The sequence below is a fragment of the Lampris incognitus genome, chromosome 19 (genome assembly GCF_029633865.1).
Source record: "Lampris incognitus isolate fLamInc1 chromosome 19, fLamInc1.hap2, whole genome shotgun sequence".
In the NCBI taxonomy this organism is placed as follows: domain Eukaryota; kingdom Metazoa; phylum Chordata; class Actinopteri; order Lampriformes; family Lampridae; genus Lampris; species Lampris incognitus.
In genome coordinates, this window is record NC_079229.1 from 39244610 (window position 1) to 39265943 (window position 21334).

The following is a 21334-nucleotide window of genomic DNA, read 5'->3' on the forward strand; positions in this document are numbered from 1 at the left end:
GCAACATGTTTCCACTTGGTTTTACTGATCACCACCTTAGTCAGTGTTGTTTTAGATCTTTCACCAACAAACAATATAAATCTTTCCATCACATTTTAATGTGATATGACTACAGGATGTCGTTTTGTAAAAGAATTGAATTTTGGATAATGTGAAGAGGGAAAAAAACAGTTTGAGGTTTTTTTGGGATTTTTTTTAGACCCCCCCCCTTTTCTCCCCAATTGTACTTGGCCGATTACCCCACTCTTCCGAGCCGTCCCAGTCGCTGCTCCACCCCCTCTGCTTATCCGGGGAGGGCTGCAGACTACCACATGTCTCCTCTGATACATATGGAGTCACCAGCCGCTTCTTTTCACCTGACAGTGCGGAGTTTCACCAGGGGGATGTAGCACGTGGGAGGATCACGCTATTTCCCCCAGTTCCCCCTCCCCCCTGAACAGGCGCCCTGACCAACCAGAGGAGGCGTGAGTGCAACGACCAGGACACATACCCACATCCGGCTTCCCACCCGCAGACATGGCCACTTGTGTCTGTAGGGACGCCCGACCAAGCCAGAGGTAACACGGGGATTCGAACAACCGATCCCATTGTTGGTAGGCAACAGAATAGATCACCATGCCACCCGGACGCTCCACAGTTTGACTTTTTAACTCAGTTAACAAGTTAATGTGAAGCCCACTTAAACTGCAGTTCAAATACACTGCTTTGCAATAAATATAAATTTAATGTATTTTTGTATGTTTTTGCCGTTTTAATAAATGCTTTGTGGTTTATTATAGCGTCATGTAACCTTACACATAACACCAACAACAACAAAAATAATAATAATATTCTAGGAAAAAGCTCTGGTATTACATTACATTACAGTCATTTAGCCGATGCTTTTATCCAAAGCGACTTACAATAAGTGCCTCATTTAACGTAGGAAATCAGGAGAACTACTAGTCATCAGAGGTCATAAGTGCATCTAAACAAGCATCTAAGAGCAAAACCAGTGCTACAGTAAAAGCGCAAGAAAGAGATTTGTTTTAAAGGAGTAAATACAATAAGTGGTAAGAACAAGTAACAGGGTGGTAGTTCTTGAAGAGGTGAGTTTTCAACCTGCGCCGAAAGATGGGCAGTGACTCCGCTGTCCTGACATCAGTGGGGAGTTCATTCCACCACTGTGGGGCCAGGACAGAAAAGAGCCGGGACCGGGTCGATCGGCAGCAGGGACCTCTGAGCGATGGTGCAATCAGGCATCCCGAGGCAGCAGAGCGAAATGGTCGGGTGGGGGTGTAGGGCTTGACCATGGCCTGGAGATAGGAAGGAGCTGTTCCTTTCACTGCCCTGTAGACGAGCACCAGAGTCTTAAACTGGATGCGAGCAGCTACTGGGAGCCAGTGTAGGGACATGAGAAGGGGAGTTGTGTGGGAGAACTTAGGGTGGTTGAACACCAGACGAACTGCAGCTTTCTGAACAAGCTCCAGAGGTCTGATGGCCGACGCCGGGGCACCAGCAAGGAGGGAGTTGCCATAGTCCAGCTGGGAGATGACCAGAGCCTGGATGAGCACCTGTGCCATCTTGTCGGTGAGGAATGGGCGAATTCTCCTGATGTTATAGAGGAGAAATCTGCAGGAGCAAGCAACCGATGCAACGTTTGCAGCAAATGACAGTTGGTCATCCAGGATCACACCCAGATTCCTCGCAGTCCGAGTTGGCGTCACCACGGTGTTGTCAATGGTGATGGCCAGGTCTCGGTGTGGGCAACCTTTTCCTGGGAGGAACATCAGCTCTGTCTTGTCCAGATTGAGCTTCAGGTGGTGTGTCGCCATCCACTCCGAGATGCCAGTCAAGCATGCAGCAATGCATGTCTCTACTTGTGTGTCAGAGGGAGGGAAGGACAAGATCAGCTGGGTGTCATCGGCATAACAATGGTAAGAGAAGTCATGCGAGCGAATATCAGAACCTAGGGATGTCGTGTACAGGGAGAACAGGAGAGGACCCAGAACCGAACCTTGTGGAACCCCTTTAGTCAGGTATCAGTACATATCCAAATTCAGGAATGGGAATGGAAGTGAAGAAGGTTGGATTGATGCGTGTGTGGTTAGCTCTTTACCTGAGTCTGTTCTCATCCAGGAAGGTCTTTCCACACACCTGGCAGGCGAGCTGCTCTCTGTGTCCATACAGTAAATATTCAAACTTCATGTCTGCCGTGGCCGAAGACCAGCCGGGAGGCTGCTCGTCCTTCACTTCCCCCATACTGTCGGCAAATGACAAAGTCTGGCCAGTGTGATGTCCTGCTCCTAAGTCTTTTGGCTCCGCCTCCATCTCTGAAACGACATCCTGGTCATAACAGCTTACCTGGAGACGAAGAAGAATGTTAGTACAGCTGTGTGGGGAATGGATTAGATATACATCCTGTGTGTAGTTTTTGTATACCTCTGATTCTTGGTAAACCATGCAATTGTGTGTGTGGGTTGGTGCTATATGGCAGTGTGTGTGGGGGGGTTGGTGTATGGCAGTGTGTGTGTGTGTGGGGGGGGTTGGTTTATGGCAGTGTGTGTGTAGGCTGGTAGTATATGGCAGTGTGTGTGTAGGTTGGTATATGGCAGTGTGTGTGTAGGCTGGTAGTATATGGCAGTGTGTGTGTGGGTTGGTAGTAGATGGCAGTGTGTGTGTGGGTTGGTATATGGCAGTGTGTGTGTGGGGGTTGGTGTATGGCAGTGTGTGTGTGGGGGTTGGTATATGGCAGTGTGTGTGTGCGTGGGGGGGTTGGTATATGGCAGTGTGTGTGTAGGCTGGTAGTATATGGCAGTGTGTGTGTGCGTGGGGGGGTTGGTATATGGCAGTGTGTGTGTAGGCTGGTAGTATATGGCAGTGTGTGTGTGGGTTGGTAGTAGATGGCAGTGTGTGTGTGTGGGTTGGTATATGGCAGTGTGTGTGTGGGTTGGTAGTAGATGGCAGTGTGTGTGTGTGGGTTGGTATATGGCAGTGTGTGTGTGGGTTGGTACTATATGGTGTATGGCAGTGTGTGTTTGTGTGTGTGTGTGTGTGTGTGTGAGTGTGGGTTGGTATATGGCAGTGTGTGTGTGGGTTGGTATATGGCAGTGTGTGTGTAGGTTGGTACTATATGGTGTATGGCAGTGTGTGTTTGTGTGTGTGTGTGTGTGTGTGTGGGTTGGTATATGGCAGTGTGTGTGTGGGTTGGTATATGGCGGTGTGTGTGTAGGTTGGTAGTATATGGCAGTGTGTGTGTGTGTGGGTTGGTATATGGCAGTGTGTGTGTGGGTTGGTACTATATGGTGTATGGCAGTGTGTGTGTGTGTGTGTGTGTGTGTGTGTGTGTGTGTGTGTGTGTGTGTGTGTGTGTGTGGATTGGTGTATGACAGTTGTGTCTCTGCAGTGTTTGTTCACCTTGTGGACATCTTGATTGGCCAGTTCTTTCAGAATTGCTTCCTGGACACGTAGGGCGGCGCTGGGAGACTTATCCAACTCTTGATTGGCTGATGCTTCCACCAGCTCGTCAGCGGTGGGAGGGTCATCATGCTCACCCAGCACCTGCACCTGAACACAACAAAACATATGTGCACATAGACATGTATGTGGACACAGAGAAACATGTCAGACCAAGCCGTCTGTTGACCTGTCAGTAAGTATGTGTGTGATATATAGGTGCAGGTGTGTTTATACCTCAGTGTCTGAGGCCAACTGGGCCTCAGGGGGGAGGGCCATCTTAACAATATCGTACGGGAACTTATCTTTGTCTTCTGATGATACGTCTCGTTTCTGGGGAGGAAGCACATTTAAAGGTTAGTCCGACAGAGACATGGTGTGGGATCTGAACAGATCACATAGTGTATCCAAAAACACATTAGCGAGGACTCAGGAATCCACAAGTAATCATTTAACAAGCCCAAGTAAACCTTAAGCTCTGGCACATTAGTTGGGGCTGGAGCATCAACAACAGCTTTCACCTTGGCCTCCACAGTGTGCACTCCCTGAGCATTCACATCCTCCGTACTGAACCACATCATCAAGTAGTCTAAGATCTGCCTCTTCCAGCCTGGTCAGCACCTCATCCAGGTTCTTGAGGTGCATCTCTCTGGTTGCCCTGGTAACCAGGATATCATGCAGATAAACAGCGACTTGGGGTATCCCCTGGAGACCCCCCTTCATGCTTCTCTGGAAGATGGCAGGGGCTGAGGATACTCTAAAGGGAAGCCTGTTGTATGTGTACGTTCCCCTGTGTGTTCACAGCAAGATACTTCCTACACTGTTCATCCACTTGTTTGCTGATTTGCATGACTCATGTCAAGTTTGGCTAACTGTTGGCCTCCAGCTAACACAGCCATCAAATCCTCAGCTTTGGGTACTGGGTATTGTTCCAGGGTGGAGACTCTGTTTACAGTTGACTTATAATCTCCAGTCTACAGTCACCATCAGGTTTGATCAAGGGCATGACAGAAGCTGCCCAGTCGCAGTATTTAACTGCAGTGATGATGTCCTCTTTTATCAACCTGTCAAGCTCAGCCTCGGCTTTAGGTCTCATAGCATAGGGAACGGATCTTGGCCTGTAGAAGTGGATCTTGGCCTGTAGAAGCGGATCTTGGCCTGTAGAAGTGGATCTTGGCCCATAGAAGCAGGGACTAGCGTCAGCAGGGACATTAATGGTTGATTTAAAACCTTTTAAGGTTGCCAGCTCCTTGTTAAATGCCCCCTCATGCTTTGAGAGCACATGCTGCAGGGTCCATGACTGTGGTGGTCTGATTTTATTCCACATCTAGCTCCCTGGGGTGTTATGACTTGTTGTTTGTGTTATTTGTTTGTTAGCATGTTACTGTGTTTTGTGTTCACAAGCTTCTCCAAACAAACTGCCCCTAGTAGGATTAATAAAGTTGTTTGTCTTGTGTTGTGATGTGATGTGCTTTATTTGTCCAGCCTACTTTAACATGCTTCAACCACCATCTTCCCAATAAGTTTGGACCCGAACCTTTAACTACTATGATGGGCAGTATCTTTTCCTGCTGGTGGTATTTATTTTTTTATTCTTTATTTTTCACAGCAGTATATATTACAAAATGTATATCAAAACAATAACAGTTTCATTTTCTTCTGCCATTCAGGTTTTTTTTAAAACTTACAAGAGAAAGTTAACCCCCCCCCCAAAAAAATATATAGAAAAAAAAGGCAAACTTTAAGAACTTTATACAATTTGGGAGAGGTAACGTGTGTACATAAGACTATACAGGAGAGAGGTGATAAGAGGATTCCCAGTTTGTGGTAGGGAGAGTGTGAAGGTTCCCAATGCATGGTAGGGAAAAGGAGTGTGAGGGTAGAGAGAGAGGGTGTATTAAAATCTAATTAATTCAATATCTCCACAAAATCTGGCCTTAAGGGCCTCACATATTTGACCCACTTGGTCCAGAATTCAACAAACTTCTTTTTCTGAAGACGGAGGGAAAAAGTAATCTTTTCCATAACATAAATGTCATTTACTATATCTATCCACTCCTGTATTGTGGGGGGTTCAGGAAGTGACCAGTGTCTTGTGAGTGCTTTTTTACCAGCACATGTCAAAATACCAAATAAATATTGATCCGGCCGTCCTGTGTGGAAATCGACATTTCCTAAGAATATTGTGGAAAATTGCAAGGGCAGATCATTATTAAGTATGCTTTTCAATGCTTTGTGAAGCTCTGCCGAGAAAGGTCTTATCATTGGGCACTCCCAGAATATGTGCCAGTGGTTGGCTTCCTGAAGTCCACACTGTCTCCAACATTTGGTGTCCCCCCCATCAATATGTGCTTTCTGTTTTGGTGTGAGAAAAAATCCGACTAAAACACTTCCACCCAAATTCCCGCCATATGTGGGAGTTGGTGCATTTCCAATGGAACTTGCATACATGAAGCCAATCGTCATTTGATATTGTCAAGTTACCTTCTTTTTACCCATTTTTCTTCGATGCATTCTGTAGAGTGGGATTTTTTTGTCATAAGGCCTTTATAAAATCTCGAGACAACACCCCTATTTGAGTCTTTTTGATAGGCACCAATACATATCCTCAGTATAGTATCATTAAAGTCTGTTTTATCTTTAATGTTTTGTTCAAAATGATTACGTATCTGGAGATACCTATAAAAATCAGATTTTTCAAGATCATATTCTTTCCTCAACTTTTCAAAGTCTTTTAAGTGTCCCTTTTCTGTTAGGGAATAGAATGTTGTTATTCCTTTGGAAATCCAGGACTTAAATCTATAATCCATTTTATTAGGCTTGAACTCAGGATCATAGGCACACCATTGAATTATTTGTAATGTATGGCCCAGTTTATATTCTTCTCTTATCATATTCCAGATTTTTAGTTGGCCGTTAACCCATGGATTTTGTACCTTATCTATAAACCTTCCTAAATTTTTGTGAGCCAATACTGCATGAATTGGAGGATCATTCATAATGGAGAGTTCAATATCTTTCCACCTGGCATGAAATGTTGGGTTACATATGTTGATTAAAGGTTTAGTCTGAGCTGCATAAAAATAATCCTTGAAACAGGGTAATGACATTCCTCCTTTCTCCCTTGGTAGTTGTAGAGTTTTGAGTTTAACCCTGGGTTTTTTTCCCCTGCCAAATAAATCTGGAAATGATCTTATTCAATTCAGAGAATTGTTTTGAAGAAATTTCTACAGGGAGTGCTTGAAATAAATAGAGATATTGTGGAAGGATGTTCATCTTTACAGAATCAATTCGATTACTGAGACCAAGGAAAGAGACAGCATTCCATCTATGTATGTCGTCTTTAATTTTTGTTAAGAGGGGACCATAATTTATCTCTGCCAGTGTTGAGATTTTTTTCGGTAAGTATATTCCTAAATATTTCAATGAGTTCTGACTCCAATTAAGGTGGACTTTTTCCCTAAGGTGTTTTGAGGGTGTATAACTAAAAGCCAAAATTTGCATTTTCTTTACATTTAGTTTATATCCTGCATATCTACCAAATGTTTCTAGGCGTTTCATTAATTCAGAAAATGAGTTCGGGGGTTTACTTAAATAAATCAAAATATCATCAGCGTACAATGCCAGTTTGTGGTCTTCTCCATTTATGCAGATGCCTTATCCACTGTGCAACATGCTCAATATAAAGCGCAAAGAGTAACGGTGAGATTGGGCACCCTTGTCTCGAACCATGCTCTAATATAATAGTGTCTGAAAGGTACCCGTTTATTTTAATTCGGGCTAATGGTTTATTATATAACGTATGGATGCCCTTTACAAATTTTTTGTGTAAGCCAAATTTTTCAAGAACGTTGTATAAGAACAGCCAACTCACTGAATCAAAAGCCTTCTCAGCATCCAGACTAACTAAGAGGGCTTCCAATTTATTATGTTGGATATGGTTTAATATGTGCAATGATCGTCTAATATTGTCGTGAGCTTGTCTTTGTGGGATAAACCCAGTCTGGTCATTATGTATAAGCTGGGGAAGGATCTTTTCCAGTCTTTTGGCAAGGATGGCTGTATATAATTTGTAATCAATATTCAGCACTGAAATTGGTCTGTATGATCCACATCCTAATCTGTCCTTTCCCTCCTTTGGGATAACTGAGATAATTGCCTCACTCCATGATGGAGGCATTTTAGCATCCATTAAACATGTATTGCAAGCCCGAAGAAAGTTTGGTATTAACTCGAGTCGAAAAGCCTTATACCTCTCTGACGGGAAGCCATCCGGACCGGGTGACTTATTCGCTTTGAGCCTGGAGTTTGCACTGTTTAGCTCTGTCTCAGTGACTGCAGCTGTTAATGTTTGATTTTGATAGAACAGGTAAATTGAGAGAATCAAGGAACTTCCCAATTTGTTGCTTGTCCTCTAAGCGGGGTTGTGTGTACAAGGACTTGTAGTATTTTTTAAACGTTTTTTGTATTTCATCTTGTTTATATTGTATGGTCTTAGAGACCGGGTCCCTTATTTTGTACACTGTGTTATCCGCTTGTTGTTTTTGTAGCTTCTTTGCTAAAAGTTTACTTGATTTTGAGCCTGACTCATAGTATTTCTGTTTTGTAAATATCATCTTTTTTTCAATTTCCTGTGAACACAATATATGTATTTCATTTCTGATTTTCTTTATTTTCGTCATCAGATTCGGTTTTTGTTCCCTTTTATGTGTTGTCTAAAGATCTTTTAATTCTTTATTAAGGTTTATTAGTCTTAATTGTTTTTCTTTCTTTTCATGTGCACAGAAAGATATAATTTTCCCCCTAACGACTGCTTTTAAGGTATCCCATACTATAACTGAATCAACCTCTCTCTTATCATTCTCTTCTAGAAACATTTTTATTTCTTCTCTCATTTGACTCTTAAACTGTGGGTTGTTTAGGACACTTGTATTTAGCCTCCACAATGTTCTCCCCAGGTTATCTGTGATATGTATAGTGCAAGAGAGAGGTGCATGATCAGATAAGTCAATACTTCCAATATTGCAACTATGCATTTTATGGCGGTCTCTCTTTAACACAAAAAAATAATCTATCCTTGAGTATACATCATGGGGGCATGAATAAAAAGTATAATCACGGCCTGATGGATAAAAATCTCTCCAAAGATCTAATATGCCCAGTTCTGCCATTAGAACATTAATTTTCCTATGTAATCATGTAGCGGATGAGTTTTTTGATGAATCTAGTTTTGGGTTGAGACGTATGTTCCAGTCTCCACCGCATATGACAATTCCTGTGGCCCCTATCATCAAAGCAAAATCACTTCCAGGTGGTACATAAATGCTACCCAGCGTTATGATAGTGTCATCTATTTTTCCTGAGACTAATATATACCTCCCTTCCTTGTCCTAAACCTCTGAAAGTTGTTCAAATGATACTTTTTTGTGACATTACAATTGCTACGCCTCTTCTATGACCCGATTTATAGGATGAATAATACACCCTCGAAAACCCCATTCTTTTTAGTTTTTCATGTTCTGATGAAGTGAGATGCGTCTCTTGCAGGAGCACTATCTGTGCATTTTCCCTTTTCATTTTTGACAGTATTTGACTTCTCTTAGCTGGGTTTAAAATCCCATTCACATTAAATGAAATAACTTTAAGGACTTGCTTATTCATAGTCTCCTACATTGGTTGCCACAAATTAACCTCTCCCGATGTCTCTACTGGCATTAGATTTGTACAACAAAAATAACTCTCCCAGGGAACAAACATAAAACAAGAACCAAGTCAAAACAACTTTTAACAAAACGCCACCGAAACAGTTATGAACAGTTGTTTCCGATGTTGAGGCTCGTTTCAAAAGAGCCTTACAGGGCTTTGTAAAGTCAAAGCCCCCATAAGGGAATGTCCCACGTTGCAACAGAGGTGGGGCCCTAAGGTGTGGCCGCATGCTAGCCAATGTCCAAATAAAGTTGTAAATAACAGTGAGATTATAGAGAGAGGAAAAACAAAACAAATTGTGAACAGTTCGCCAATTAACAAGTCCCGACTCTTAATTCGTTAGAAAATAGAACTGTAGGATTTATATGTAGCTATGTAAATAACCATGGTGAGGCACAGCACTCAGAAATCAGATCAAACTTATCTGCATTTGGGCCAAAACTAGACCATCAGTCTCCTGTTGTGGGGGATCGCTTTCTGGAGGGTTTCTTTATATTGAGAGCGGAGGTTTTTCTTGGGCTGTGTGCCGCCTTCCGCTGAGTGGAGTTCTTGATCTACACCCCGGTCGCGCCGTCTCCCCGCCACCTGCCAGGTAGACAGGAGCCTGATCTCTTCTTGATGCGGAGAGGCGGATGACTTCACCACAGATACTGGGAATCCTCGTGAAGCCATATTCCTCGTTGCCTCCGTAGCATCCTTGTATAGCTGGGTGCCGTCGTCGTAGAAGACCCGCATCTTTGCAGGGTACGGTGTCTGAAACTTTATTTGTTTTTCTTTCAAAACTTTCTTGGCTTCGGCATATTCACTACGTTTCTTAAGCAATTCCGGGGGGAAGTCATTGTCGATGTAAAAGCGGGCATTGTTGCAGAACACTTCTTTTTTCTGCCAGGCTCTCTGGAGCACCTCCTCTTTCGTCCGATAACTCCCGAACTTGACCACTACAGATCGGGGCTTGGCCTGCGGGCCGCTGGGCTTTGGTGCTAACGCCCGGTGTGCCCGCTCAGTTCCGAGGTCTCTGTCACGGGGAAGGTCCAGCGCGCTTTTAAATAAGTTGTCGGTAAAGCCAACCTTATCGGTGCCCTCTTCATCTTCTGGTACTCCGTAAACCCTTAAATGATCTCTCCGCGCTCGGCCCTCCTGGTCTGTCAGCCTAGCTTCCAGGTTAGCCTGACGCTGTATTAGCCGCTTGATTAGCATTGATGTGGCCTCTGACCCACTACTGTTACCATCATCAGCACTAGGACAGCTCTCTCTCTTACCGTCACCAGCAGTCATACAGCTCTCTCTTCTTCCCAGTGCACTCTGACCCACTACTGTTACCATCATCAGCACTAGGACAGCTCTCTCTCTTACCATCACCAGCACTCGGACAGCTTTCTACAGCTCTCTCTATCACCATCACCAGCACTCGTACAGCTCTCTACAGCTCTCTCTCTTACCGTCACCAGCGCTCATACAGCCCTCTATTCTCCCCAGTGCCCTCTGACCCACTACTGTTACCATCATCAGCACTCGTACAGCTCTCTCTATCACCATCACCAGCACTCGTACAGCTCTCTACAGCTCTCTCTCTTACCGTCACCAGCGCTCATACAGCCCTCTATTCTCCCCAGTGCCCTCTGACCCACTACTGTTACCATCATCAGCTCTCTACAGCTCTCTCTCTCTTACCGTCACCAGCACTCATACAGCTCTCTCTCTTACTGTCACCAGCACTCGTACAGCTCTCTCTCTTACTGTCACCAGCACTTGTACAGCTCTCTCTCTTACCATCACCAGCACTCGTACAGCTCTCTCTCTTCTGCCCAGTGCTCTCTGAGCCACTGCAGCTCACTGCATTACATGATATAGCTCCTGCTTTTGTTTGGAAGTCCTGAACATTTGTGTTTGCTGACTCGATGGCTTGGGCTAGAGACAGGGCACTATCAAATGTGAGATTAGTCTCAGACAATAATCTTCTCTGGATTCAGTCATCCTTTATGCCACACACTAGCCTGTCTCGTAACATTTGAGCCAGTGTGTCTCCATAATCACAACCTTGTGCTAGTTTTCTTAATGCAGCAAAACATGGTCAACAACAGATTCAGTGGGCTTTCTTATGTGGGAGTCAAACTTAAGTCTCTGGACGATTTCACTTGGTTTGGGGTTAAAGGGTTTTTTTAATAAAGTTACCAACTGTGTAAAGGTCTCATCTTCAGGCTTTGTTGGACTTAGGAAGTTTCTCATCAAACTGTAGGTTTGTGCACCCACCACACTGAGCAATATGGACATCTTCCTATCTTCATCCTCAGCGTCATTTGCAGTAAAGAAATGTTCCATAATGTCACAGTACTCCTCCCATGTTTGTATTTATGAATCAAATGGTGGCAGCATTCCAGTTGTTGCCATCTAACCTGCATGTGTCTCCCCCTTCACCAAATATGTTGTCCTACCGGAGTCTCCAACCATCAAGCAATCAATCACTCAAGCATTGCACCCTGGCCAGGTTGCTGATCATCTCCAGATTATCCTCGTCACCAATATCACATAGTGTATCCAAAAACACAACTCCAGCAGTAGCTTTTCTTTAGCTTTACTTGTGTTTGGCAGCTTCAGCAAACAAAATGAGAGAAAGAACAGACACACCCGTCTTCTTCTTCTCTATATAGACTACCTGGACAGGTAAACCACCTGGAGCCTAGAGCTCCCTCTAGGTAAGTAATACTATAAAGTCTCAGGATAGTACAGAACACAACAAATCTATATTTTCTTTACTTTCTAGAACCCATCCCTGCAGCGAAATGCACTCTGACTGCTAGGGTTGGTGGTTTGAAGACTGAGGACAGTATGAGGTGGCTGACTGTAGTGCTCATGAGCAAGCGCAGCAGAATTGGTTTGTGTGGCAGAACGTGATTGCGCTTTCTGTAGCCCAGGACTGGGGAGGTGTGTGTGTGTGTATGTGTGTGTGTGTGTGTGTGTGTGTGTAAACAGCCTACCTGAGAGCAAAGCTTGTCCAGGAAGCGGATGCCCAGTATTTGCCCTGATGACATCATAAGGTTGACATCTTTCTTCTTGACGGAGATCTTGGCTGTGTACATGTAGTTTAACACCTCCTCAAATATGTCAGAGCGTATAAAATCTATCTCTATCACCGACGAATTATCCACCTGACACACACAGAAAAAGAGGGAGATCAGATGAGCAGGAGGGAAAACATTGTATGTAGGGCAGCTGGACAACTAGAAGAGCAGTAATAAAAACAATGTTTTTTTTATAAAGAACTTTTCTAAACACTGCTGCAACATGTATAAAACACAAGCCCAAAAATACTGGACAAGTATTTTATAGATAGAGATAGATAGTTTTATTAGCCACACGACCAAGGCCGGTGGAATTTATTTTTGGTACACTTTACACTCTGCAGCACAACACATATACATGGACAACACATACATGCGCAACATACATACATGGACAACATACATACATGCACAACATACATACATGGACAACAACAGACACTTCACATATCATCACGAACAACACAGTTACACAATAACAGAAATAAACATATCAGGCATAACAGGTGCATGGTGGTATTTATGCCAGTGCTGTGTGAGGAGGGACTGTAGGGAGGAATTCAGAGTCCTGATGGCTAGGAGGAAAGAACTGTTTGCAAAGCGTTTAGTCTTAGTCTTATCATCACTCTTATGATGATACTTTTACTTTTATTACCATTGCTGATAATCAGCCGTCTCACCCACAGCAACTTCTACACATGATAACAGTATATCCATATTATAACAGTATCTACAGTACGAGTATCTATGTATTATAACAGTATCTACATATTATAACTATCTACAGTACGAGTATCTGTATTATAACAGTATCTACATATTATAACAGTATCTACAGTAGGAGTATCTACATGTTATAAAAGTATCTACGGTACAAGTATCTATCCAGAGGTGAATCAAGTGCAACTGGACTTGGTATATATCCATGAGGACGTTTCGCCTCTCATCCAAGAGGCTTCCTCAGTTCGTGTCTTTCTGACTAGACCAAGCTAGTCTGACTGGCTGCTGATGAGACTCAGCATTTATCCTCTAGGAGTCGTTGTCAGAGCTATAGATGTCCGTGGCTCTTTGTGTTCCGATGTTTACCAACGCCCGTCGCTAACAGAACCATAAATATGAGTGGCTCTTTTGTGTACCGATGTTTGGCCGCGCCCGTCATTATCGGAGCTATTGATATGCGTGGCTCTCCTGTGCTCCGACGTCCAGCCGCGCCCATCGCCATTGGAGCTATTGATTTGCATTTGTTAAGCAGCGACGGTCTTTGGGGGTGTTAGTTTGGACTTCATTGTTCAGTGGTCATGAGAGTGGTTGGAGCCGTTAGTGAGCGACTGTTGTTCTTGGAGGCTAGGCTTCTTGAGTCTCCTGGGTAGAGATGAAAGGACGGCATTGTAAGTGGGAGATAGGTGGTGTCGCAGACCTCCTCCTCTGTTGAGGGATGGTTTTTCCAGTTTCGCATAGATGGATGTGTTTGGTAAACGCTTGCACCTCTTGTGTTTGGATTTTGTCCCATGTGTCGTCCACATATCTGAACCAGTGGCTCGGAGGTGTTCCTCTGAAGGAGTTCAGGGCCCTGTGTTCTACCTCTTCCATATATAAGTTGGCCACAATGGGCGATACTGGTGAGCCCATTGCACAGCCGTGTTTCTGTCTGTAAAACTGGCCCCTGAATTGGAAATATGTAGTGTTCAGGCAAAGGTCCAGTAGTTGGCAAATGTGGTCTGGGCTGAGGTTGGTCCTATCGTGGAGGGTGTCATCCCGTAGCAAACGTTGCCTCACAGTTTCCAAAGCCTCCATGGTTGGGATGCAGGTGAATAACGAGGTCATGTCGTAGGATACCATGGTTTCATCCGGTTCCAGTTTTACACCTTGGACCTTGTCCATGAAGTCAATGGAGTTTTGGATATGGTGAGGTGTTTGGCCCACTAAAGGGGTCAAGATGTTGGCTATATGTTTGGCAATGTTGTACATGACCGAGTTTATGCTGCTGACGATGGGCCTGAGGGGGGTTCCATCTTTATGGATCTTAGGGAGTCCATATATGCATGGAATGTTATCTTGTGGGTAGAGACGGTGGTATTGTATCCGATCAATGGTTCCTCCTTTCTGTAGTTTCTGTAGGTACTCTATTATTCTCCTCTTGTAACCACTAGTAGGATCGTGTCTTAGAGGTTCATCATAGGTGTCGGTGTCGCTGAGTAATGACGTGATCTTGGCGTGGTAGTCTGTTGTGTTGAGGATCACCGTGCATCTCCCCTTATCTGCTGGAAGGATAGTGATGTTTTCGTCCTTGCTCAGGGCTTCACGGCTTTCCTTTCCTCCATGGTTAGGTTGGAAGGAGGGAGTTTCACATTGGACGGAGCTGCCGATACCTTTAACCTAAGCTGTTCCGCCTCGGTTTCCGTTAGCTTGTTTTTCCTTATGGCTGATTCTGTGGATGCGATGAGGTCAACTATAGGTAGTTGTTTGGGTGTTATGCCGATGTTCAGTCCTTTGGCTAAGACCTCCTTCTGTGATTGGGTAAGTGCCTTGTCCGACAGATTCTTGATCCATCTGTTCTGCGTTCCGTTTTGTGTGGGATGTTCTGTCTTTTGTCTCCAGGTAAGTATATCTTCTTGGCTAGAGTTGTTGGTTCGTCGCTGTAAGTTTTGAAACTTCCTTCTCTGCCTTTCTTTGGTTTTGTGGTGTTGAGATAGTTGGGCTTTCTTGGTGAAATCAGTGATCCTCTCCAGGACTGCACCAGGCAAGTGGGATGTTATTTGCTGGAGTAGTTGGTCAGATTTCTCCTTCAGCCCTTCAATAGTGAAATGGACCTGTCTCACTCTTTCATTCAGGAGTTCATTCTGTGCCTTCTCTATGATTCTGTCTGCTCTATGTCCTTTCATTGTGGTACACAGTTGCAGGCTAGTGGGTATGAGCCTGTGTTGTCTGCATCTCAGATTGAATCACAAGTGGTTTCTGTAGTCTGCAATCTTCCGAGCCATCCTTTCATATTCCCTCACCATTTTGAGGGTGTCAGACCCAAATTGTTCCGCAACATGTCTGTGAATGTTCTCATTCATCCAGGTCATGGTTATCCAAATGAGTTGAATCAAGTGCAACTGGACTTGGTATATACCCGTGAAGACGTTTCACCTCTCATCCAAGAGGCTTCCTCAGTTCGTGCCTTTCTGACTAGACCAAGCTAGTCTGACTTGCTGGTGATGAGACTCAGAATTTATCCTCTGGGAGTCGTTGTCAGAGCTATTGATATGCGTGGCGCTTTGTGATCCGATGTTTACCAATGCCCGTCGCTAACAGAGCCATAGATATGAGTGGCTCTTTTGTGTACCGAGTATCTACAGTACAGTATCTATGTATTATAAGAGTATCTACAGTGCCAGTTTCTATGTATTATAACAGTATCTACAGTACGAGTATCTGTATTATAATAGTATCTACAGTACAAGTACCTACACATTATAACAGTATCTACAGTACCTATATATTATAACCGAATCTACAGTACGAGTATCTACGTATTATAACAGTGAGTATCTATGTATTATAATATCTACAGTGCAAGTACCTAGATATTATAACAGTATCTACAGTACCTATATATTATAATTGTATCTACAGTACGAGTGTCTATGTATTATAACAGTATGTACAGTATGAGTATCTATGTATTATAATAGCATCTACAGTACGAGTACCTATATATTATAACAGTATCTACAGTACAAGTGTCTACATATTATAACAGTATCTATACAGTATGAGTACCTAGATATTATAACAGTATCTACAGTACCTATATATTATAACAGTATCTACAATATGAGTATCTATTATAACTGTATCTACAGTATGAGTATCTATGTATTATAACAGTATCGACAGTACGAGTACCTACATATTGTAACAGTATCTACAGTATGAGTATCTATGTATTATAACAGTATCTACGGTACGAGTATCTACGTATTATAACAGTAGCGACAGTACGAGTACCTACATATTATAACAGTATCTACGGTACAATTATCTATGTATTATAACAGTATCGACAGTACGAGCACCTACATATTATAACAGTATCTACAGTATGAGTATCTATGTATTATAACAGTATCTACGGTACGAGTATCTACGTATTATAACAGTAGCGACAGTACGAGCACCTACATATTATAACAGTATCGACAGTACGAGTACCTACATATTATAACAGTATCTACAGTATGAGTACCTATATATTATAACAGTATCTACAGTACAAGTGTGTACATATTATAACAGTATCTATACAGTATGAGTATCTATGTATTATAATAGCATCTACAGTGCGAGTACCTAGATATTATAACAGTATCTACAGTACCTATATATTATAACAGTATCTACAATATGAGTATCTATTATAACAGTATCTACGGTACGAGTATCTACGTATTATAACAGTAGCGACAGTACGAGTACCTACATATTATAACAGTATCTACGGTACAATTATCTATGTATTATAACAGTATCGACAGTACGAGCACCTACATGTTATAACAGTATCTACAGTATGAGTATCTATGTATTATAACAGTATCGACAGTATGAGTATCTATGTATTATAACAGTATCGACAGTACGAGCACCTACATATTATAACAGTATCGACAGTACGAGTACCTACATATTATAACAGTATCTACAGTATGAGTATCTATGCATTATAACAGTATCTACGGTACGAGTATCTACGTATTATAACAGTAGCGACAGTACGAGTACCTACATATTATAACAGTATCTACGGTACAAGTATCTATGTATTATAACAGTATCAACAGTACCGACAGTACGAGTACCTACATATTATAACTATCTACAGTACCAGTATCTATATATTATAACAGTATCTACAGTACAAGATTGATAGTTTTTGTATTGCAGTATTGTGATCCTGTGTGTATATTATGGGACTATAATACTGCATGTAAAGTAATGGATTACAATTCTTAATGTAGATTACAATATTATTATTATTAATATTATTATAATTTACAACAGGACTATGAAAAAGTGTGCATGTGTGGATTATGATAGAGCACATACGATAGTACTATGATATAATGTGTATGATAGGATTATGGTATAATGTGTATGATATGATTATGATATAGCACATGATAGTATTATGATTTGTGTATGACAGTACTATGATATAGTGCATGGTAGGATTATGATACAGCACATGATAGGATTATGATATAATGTATATGATAGGGTTATGGTATAATGTGTATGGCAGTATTATGGTATAATGTCTATGATAGGATTATGGTATATTGTGTATGGTAGTATTATGATATAGTACACGATAGTATTGTGGTATAATGTGTATGGTAGTATTATGATATAGCACATGATAGTATTGTGGCATAATGTGTATGGTAGTATTATGGTATAATGTGTATGGTAGTATTATGATATAGCACATGATAGTATTGTGGTATAATGTGTATGGTAGTACTATGGTATAATGTGTATGGTAGTATTATGGTATAATGTGTATGGAAGTATTATGATATAGCACATGATAGTGTTATGGTATAATGTGTATGGTAGTATTATGGTATAATGTGTATGGTAGTATTATGATATAGCACATGACAGTATTATGGTACAATGTGTATGGTAGTACTATGATATAGCACATGACAGTATTATGGTATAATGTGTATGGTAGTATTATATAGCACATGATAGTATTATGGTATAATGTGTATGGTAGTATTGTGGTATAATGTGTATGGTAGTATTATGATATAGCACATGGTAGTATTGTGGTATAATGTGGATGATAGTATTATGGTATAATGTGTATGATAGTATTGTGGTATAGTGTGTATGGTAGCACTGTGGTATCATGTGTATGGTAGCACTGTGGTATCATGTGTATGGTAGCACTGTGGTATCATGTGTATGGTAGTACTGTGGTATGATGTGTATGGTAGCACTGTGGTATGATGTGTATGGTAGTACTGTGGTATCACGTGTATGGTAGTACTGTGGTATCACGTGTATGGTAGTACTGTGGTATCACGTGTATGGTAGTACTGTGGTATCACGGGTATGGTAGTACTGTGGTATCACGTGTATGGTAGCACTGTGGTATGATGTGTATGGTAGTACTGTGGTATGATGTGTATGGTAGTACTGTGGTATCACGTGTATGGTAGCACTGTGGTATCACGTGTATGGTAGTACTGTGGTATCATGTGTATGGTAGTACTGTGGTATCATGTGTATGGTAGCACTGTGGTATCACGTGTATGGTAGTACTGTGGTATCACGTGTATGGTAGTACTGTGGTATCACGTGTATGGTAGTACTGTGGTATCACGTGTATGGTAGCACTGTGGTATCACGTGTATGGTAGCACTGTGGTATGATGTGTATGGTAGTACTGTGGTATCATGGGTATGGTAGTACTGTGGTATCACGGGTATGGTAGTACTGTGGTATCACGGGTATGGTAGTACTGTGGTATGATGTGTAAGGTAGCACTGTGGTATCATGGGTATGGTAGTACTGTGGTATCATGGGTATGGTAGTACTGTGGTATCACGGGTATGGTAGTACTGTGGTATCACGGGTATGGTAGCACTGTGGTATGATGTGTAAGGTAGCACTGTGGTATCACGGGTATGGTAGTACTGTGGTATCACGGGTATGGTAGTACTGTGGTATCACGTGTATGGTAGTACTGTGGTATCACGGGTATGGTAGTACTGTGGTATCACGGGTATGGTAGTACTGTGGTATCACGGATATGGTAGTACTGTGGTATCATGTGTATGGTAGTACTGTGGTATCACGTGTATGGTAGCACTGTGGTATCACGGGTATGGTAGTACTGTGGTATCATGGGTATGGTAGTACTGTGGTATCACGGGTATGGTAGTACTGTGGTATCACGTGTATGGTAGTACTATGGTATCACGGGTATGGTAGTACTGTGGTATCATGTGTATGGTAGTACTGTGGTATGACGGGTATGGTAGTACTGTGGTATCATGTGTATGGTAGTACTGTGGTATGACGGGTATGGTAGTACTGTGGTATCACGGGTATGGTAGTACTGTGGTATCACGGGTATGGTAGTACTGTGGTATGACGGGTGTGGTAGTACTGTGGTATGACGGGTATGGTAGTACTGTGGTATCACGGGTATGGTAGTACTGTGGTATGACCGGTATGGTAGTACTGTGGTATGACGGGTATGGCAGTACTGTGGTATCACGGGTATGGTAGTACTGTGGTATGACGGGTGTGGTAGTACTGTGGTATGACGGGTATGGTAGTACTATGGGGTATGACGGGTATGGTAGTACTATGTGGTATGACGGGTATGGTAGTACTATGGGGTATGACGGGTATGGTAGTACTATGGGGTATGACGGGTATGGTAGTACTATGGGGTATGACGGGTATGGTAGTACTATGTGGTATGACGGGTATGGTAGTACTATGGGGTATGACGGGTATGGTAGTACTATGTGGTATGACGGGTATGGTAGTACTGAGGTATGACGGGTATGGTAGTACTATGGGGTATGACGGGTATGGTAGTACTATGGGGTATGACGGGTATGGTAGTACTGGGGTATGACGGGTATGGTAGTACTGTGGGGTATGACGGGTATGGTAGTACTGTGGGGTATGACGGGTATGGTAGTACTATGGGGTATGACGGGTATGGTAGTACTGTGGGGTATGACGGGTATGGTAGTACTATGGGGTATGACGTGTATGGTAGTACTGTCGTATGACGGGTATGGTAGTACTATGGGGTATGACGGGTATGGTAGTACTATGGGGTATGACGGGTATGGTAGTACTATGGGGTATGACGGGTATGGTAGTACTGTGGTATCACGGGTATGGTAGTACTGTGGGGTATGACGGGTATGGTAGTACTATGGGGTATGACGGATATGGTAGTACTGTGGGGTATGACGGGTATGGTAGTACTATGGGGTATGACGGGTATGGTAGTACTGTGGGGTATGACGGGTATGGTAGTACTATGGGGTATGACGGGTATGGTAGTACTGTGGGGTATGACGGGTATGGTAGTACTATGGGGTATGACGGGTATGGTAGTACTATGGGGTATGACGGGTATGGTAGTACTGTGGGGTATGACGGGTATGGTAGTACTATGGGGTATGACGGGTATGGTAGTACTGTGGTATGACGGGTATGGTAGTACTGTGGTATCATGGGTATGGTAGTACTGTGGTATCACGGGTATGGTAGTACTGTGGGGTATGACGGGTATGGTAGTACTATGGGGTATGACGGGTATGGTAGTACTGTGGTATGACGGGTATGGTAGTACTGTGGTATGACGGGTATGGTAGTACTGTGGGGTATGACGGGTATGGTAGTACTGAGGTATGACGGGTATGGTAGTACTGTGGGGTATGACGGGTATGGTAGTACTGTGGGGTATGACGGGTATGGTAGTACTGTGGGGTATGACGGGTATGGTAGTACTGAGGTATGACGGGTATGGCAGTACTATGGGGTATGACGGGTATGGTAGTACTATGGGGTATGACGGGTATGGTAGTACTGTGGGGTATGACGGGTATGGTAGTACTGTGGTAAGACGGGTATGGTAGTACTGTGGGGTATGACGGGTATGGTAGTACTGTGGGGTATGACGGGTATGGTAGTACTATGGGGTATGACGGGTATGGTAGTACTGTGGGGTATGACGGGTATGGTAGTACTGTGGGGTATGACGGGTATGGTAGTACTATGGGGTATGACGGGTATGGTAGTACTATGGGGTATCATGGGTATGGTAGTACTATGGGGTATCATGGGTATGGTAGTACTATGGGGTATCATGGGTATGGTAGTACTGTGGGGTATGACGGGTATGGTAGTACTGAGGTATGACGGGTATGGTAGTACTGTGGGGTATGACGGGTATGGTAGTACTGTGGGGTATGACGGGTATGGTAGTACTGTGGGGTATGACGGGTATGGTAGTACTGTGGGGTATGACGGGTATGGTAGTACTATGGGGTATGACGGGTATGGTAGTACTGTGGTATGACGGGTATGGTAGTACTATGGGG

The 21334-nt window shown here is 43.0% G+C and overlaps 1 protein-coding gene across 1 annotated transcript in view; it reads right to left on the reverse strand.

The window, feature by feature from the left end:
* zbtb14 (zinc finger and BTB domain containing 14) overlaps positions 1–21334 on the reverse strand; it is a 51570-nt gene that overhangs the window by 19242 nt on the left and 10994 nt on the right. Inside the window, exons 3-6 of the mRNA XM_056299448.1 lie at positions 12117–12287; positions 3673–3768; positions 3397–3546; positions 2099–2343 (exon numbers count right to left, since the gene is read on the reverse strand). Coding sequence (XP_056155423.1) covers positions 2099–2343; positions 3397–3546; positions 3673–3768; positions 12117–12287 — 662 coding nt within the window. The remainder of the gene's footprint in view (positions 1–2098; positions 2344–3396; positions 3547–3672; positions 3769–12116; positions 12288–21334) is intronic.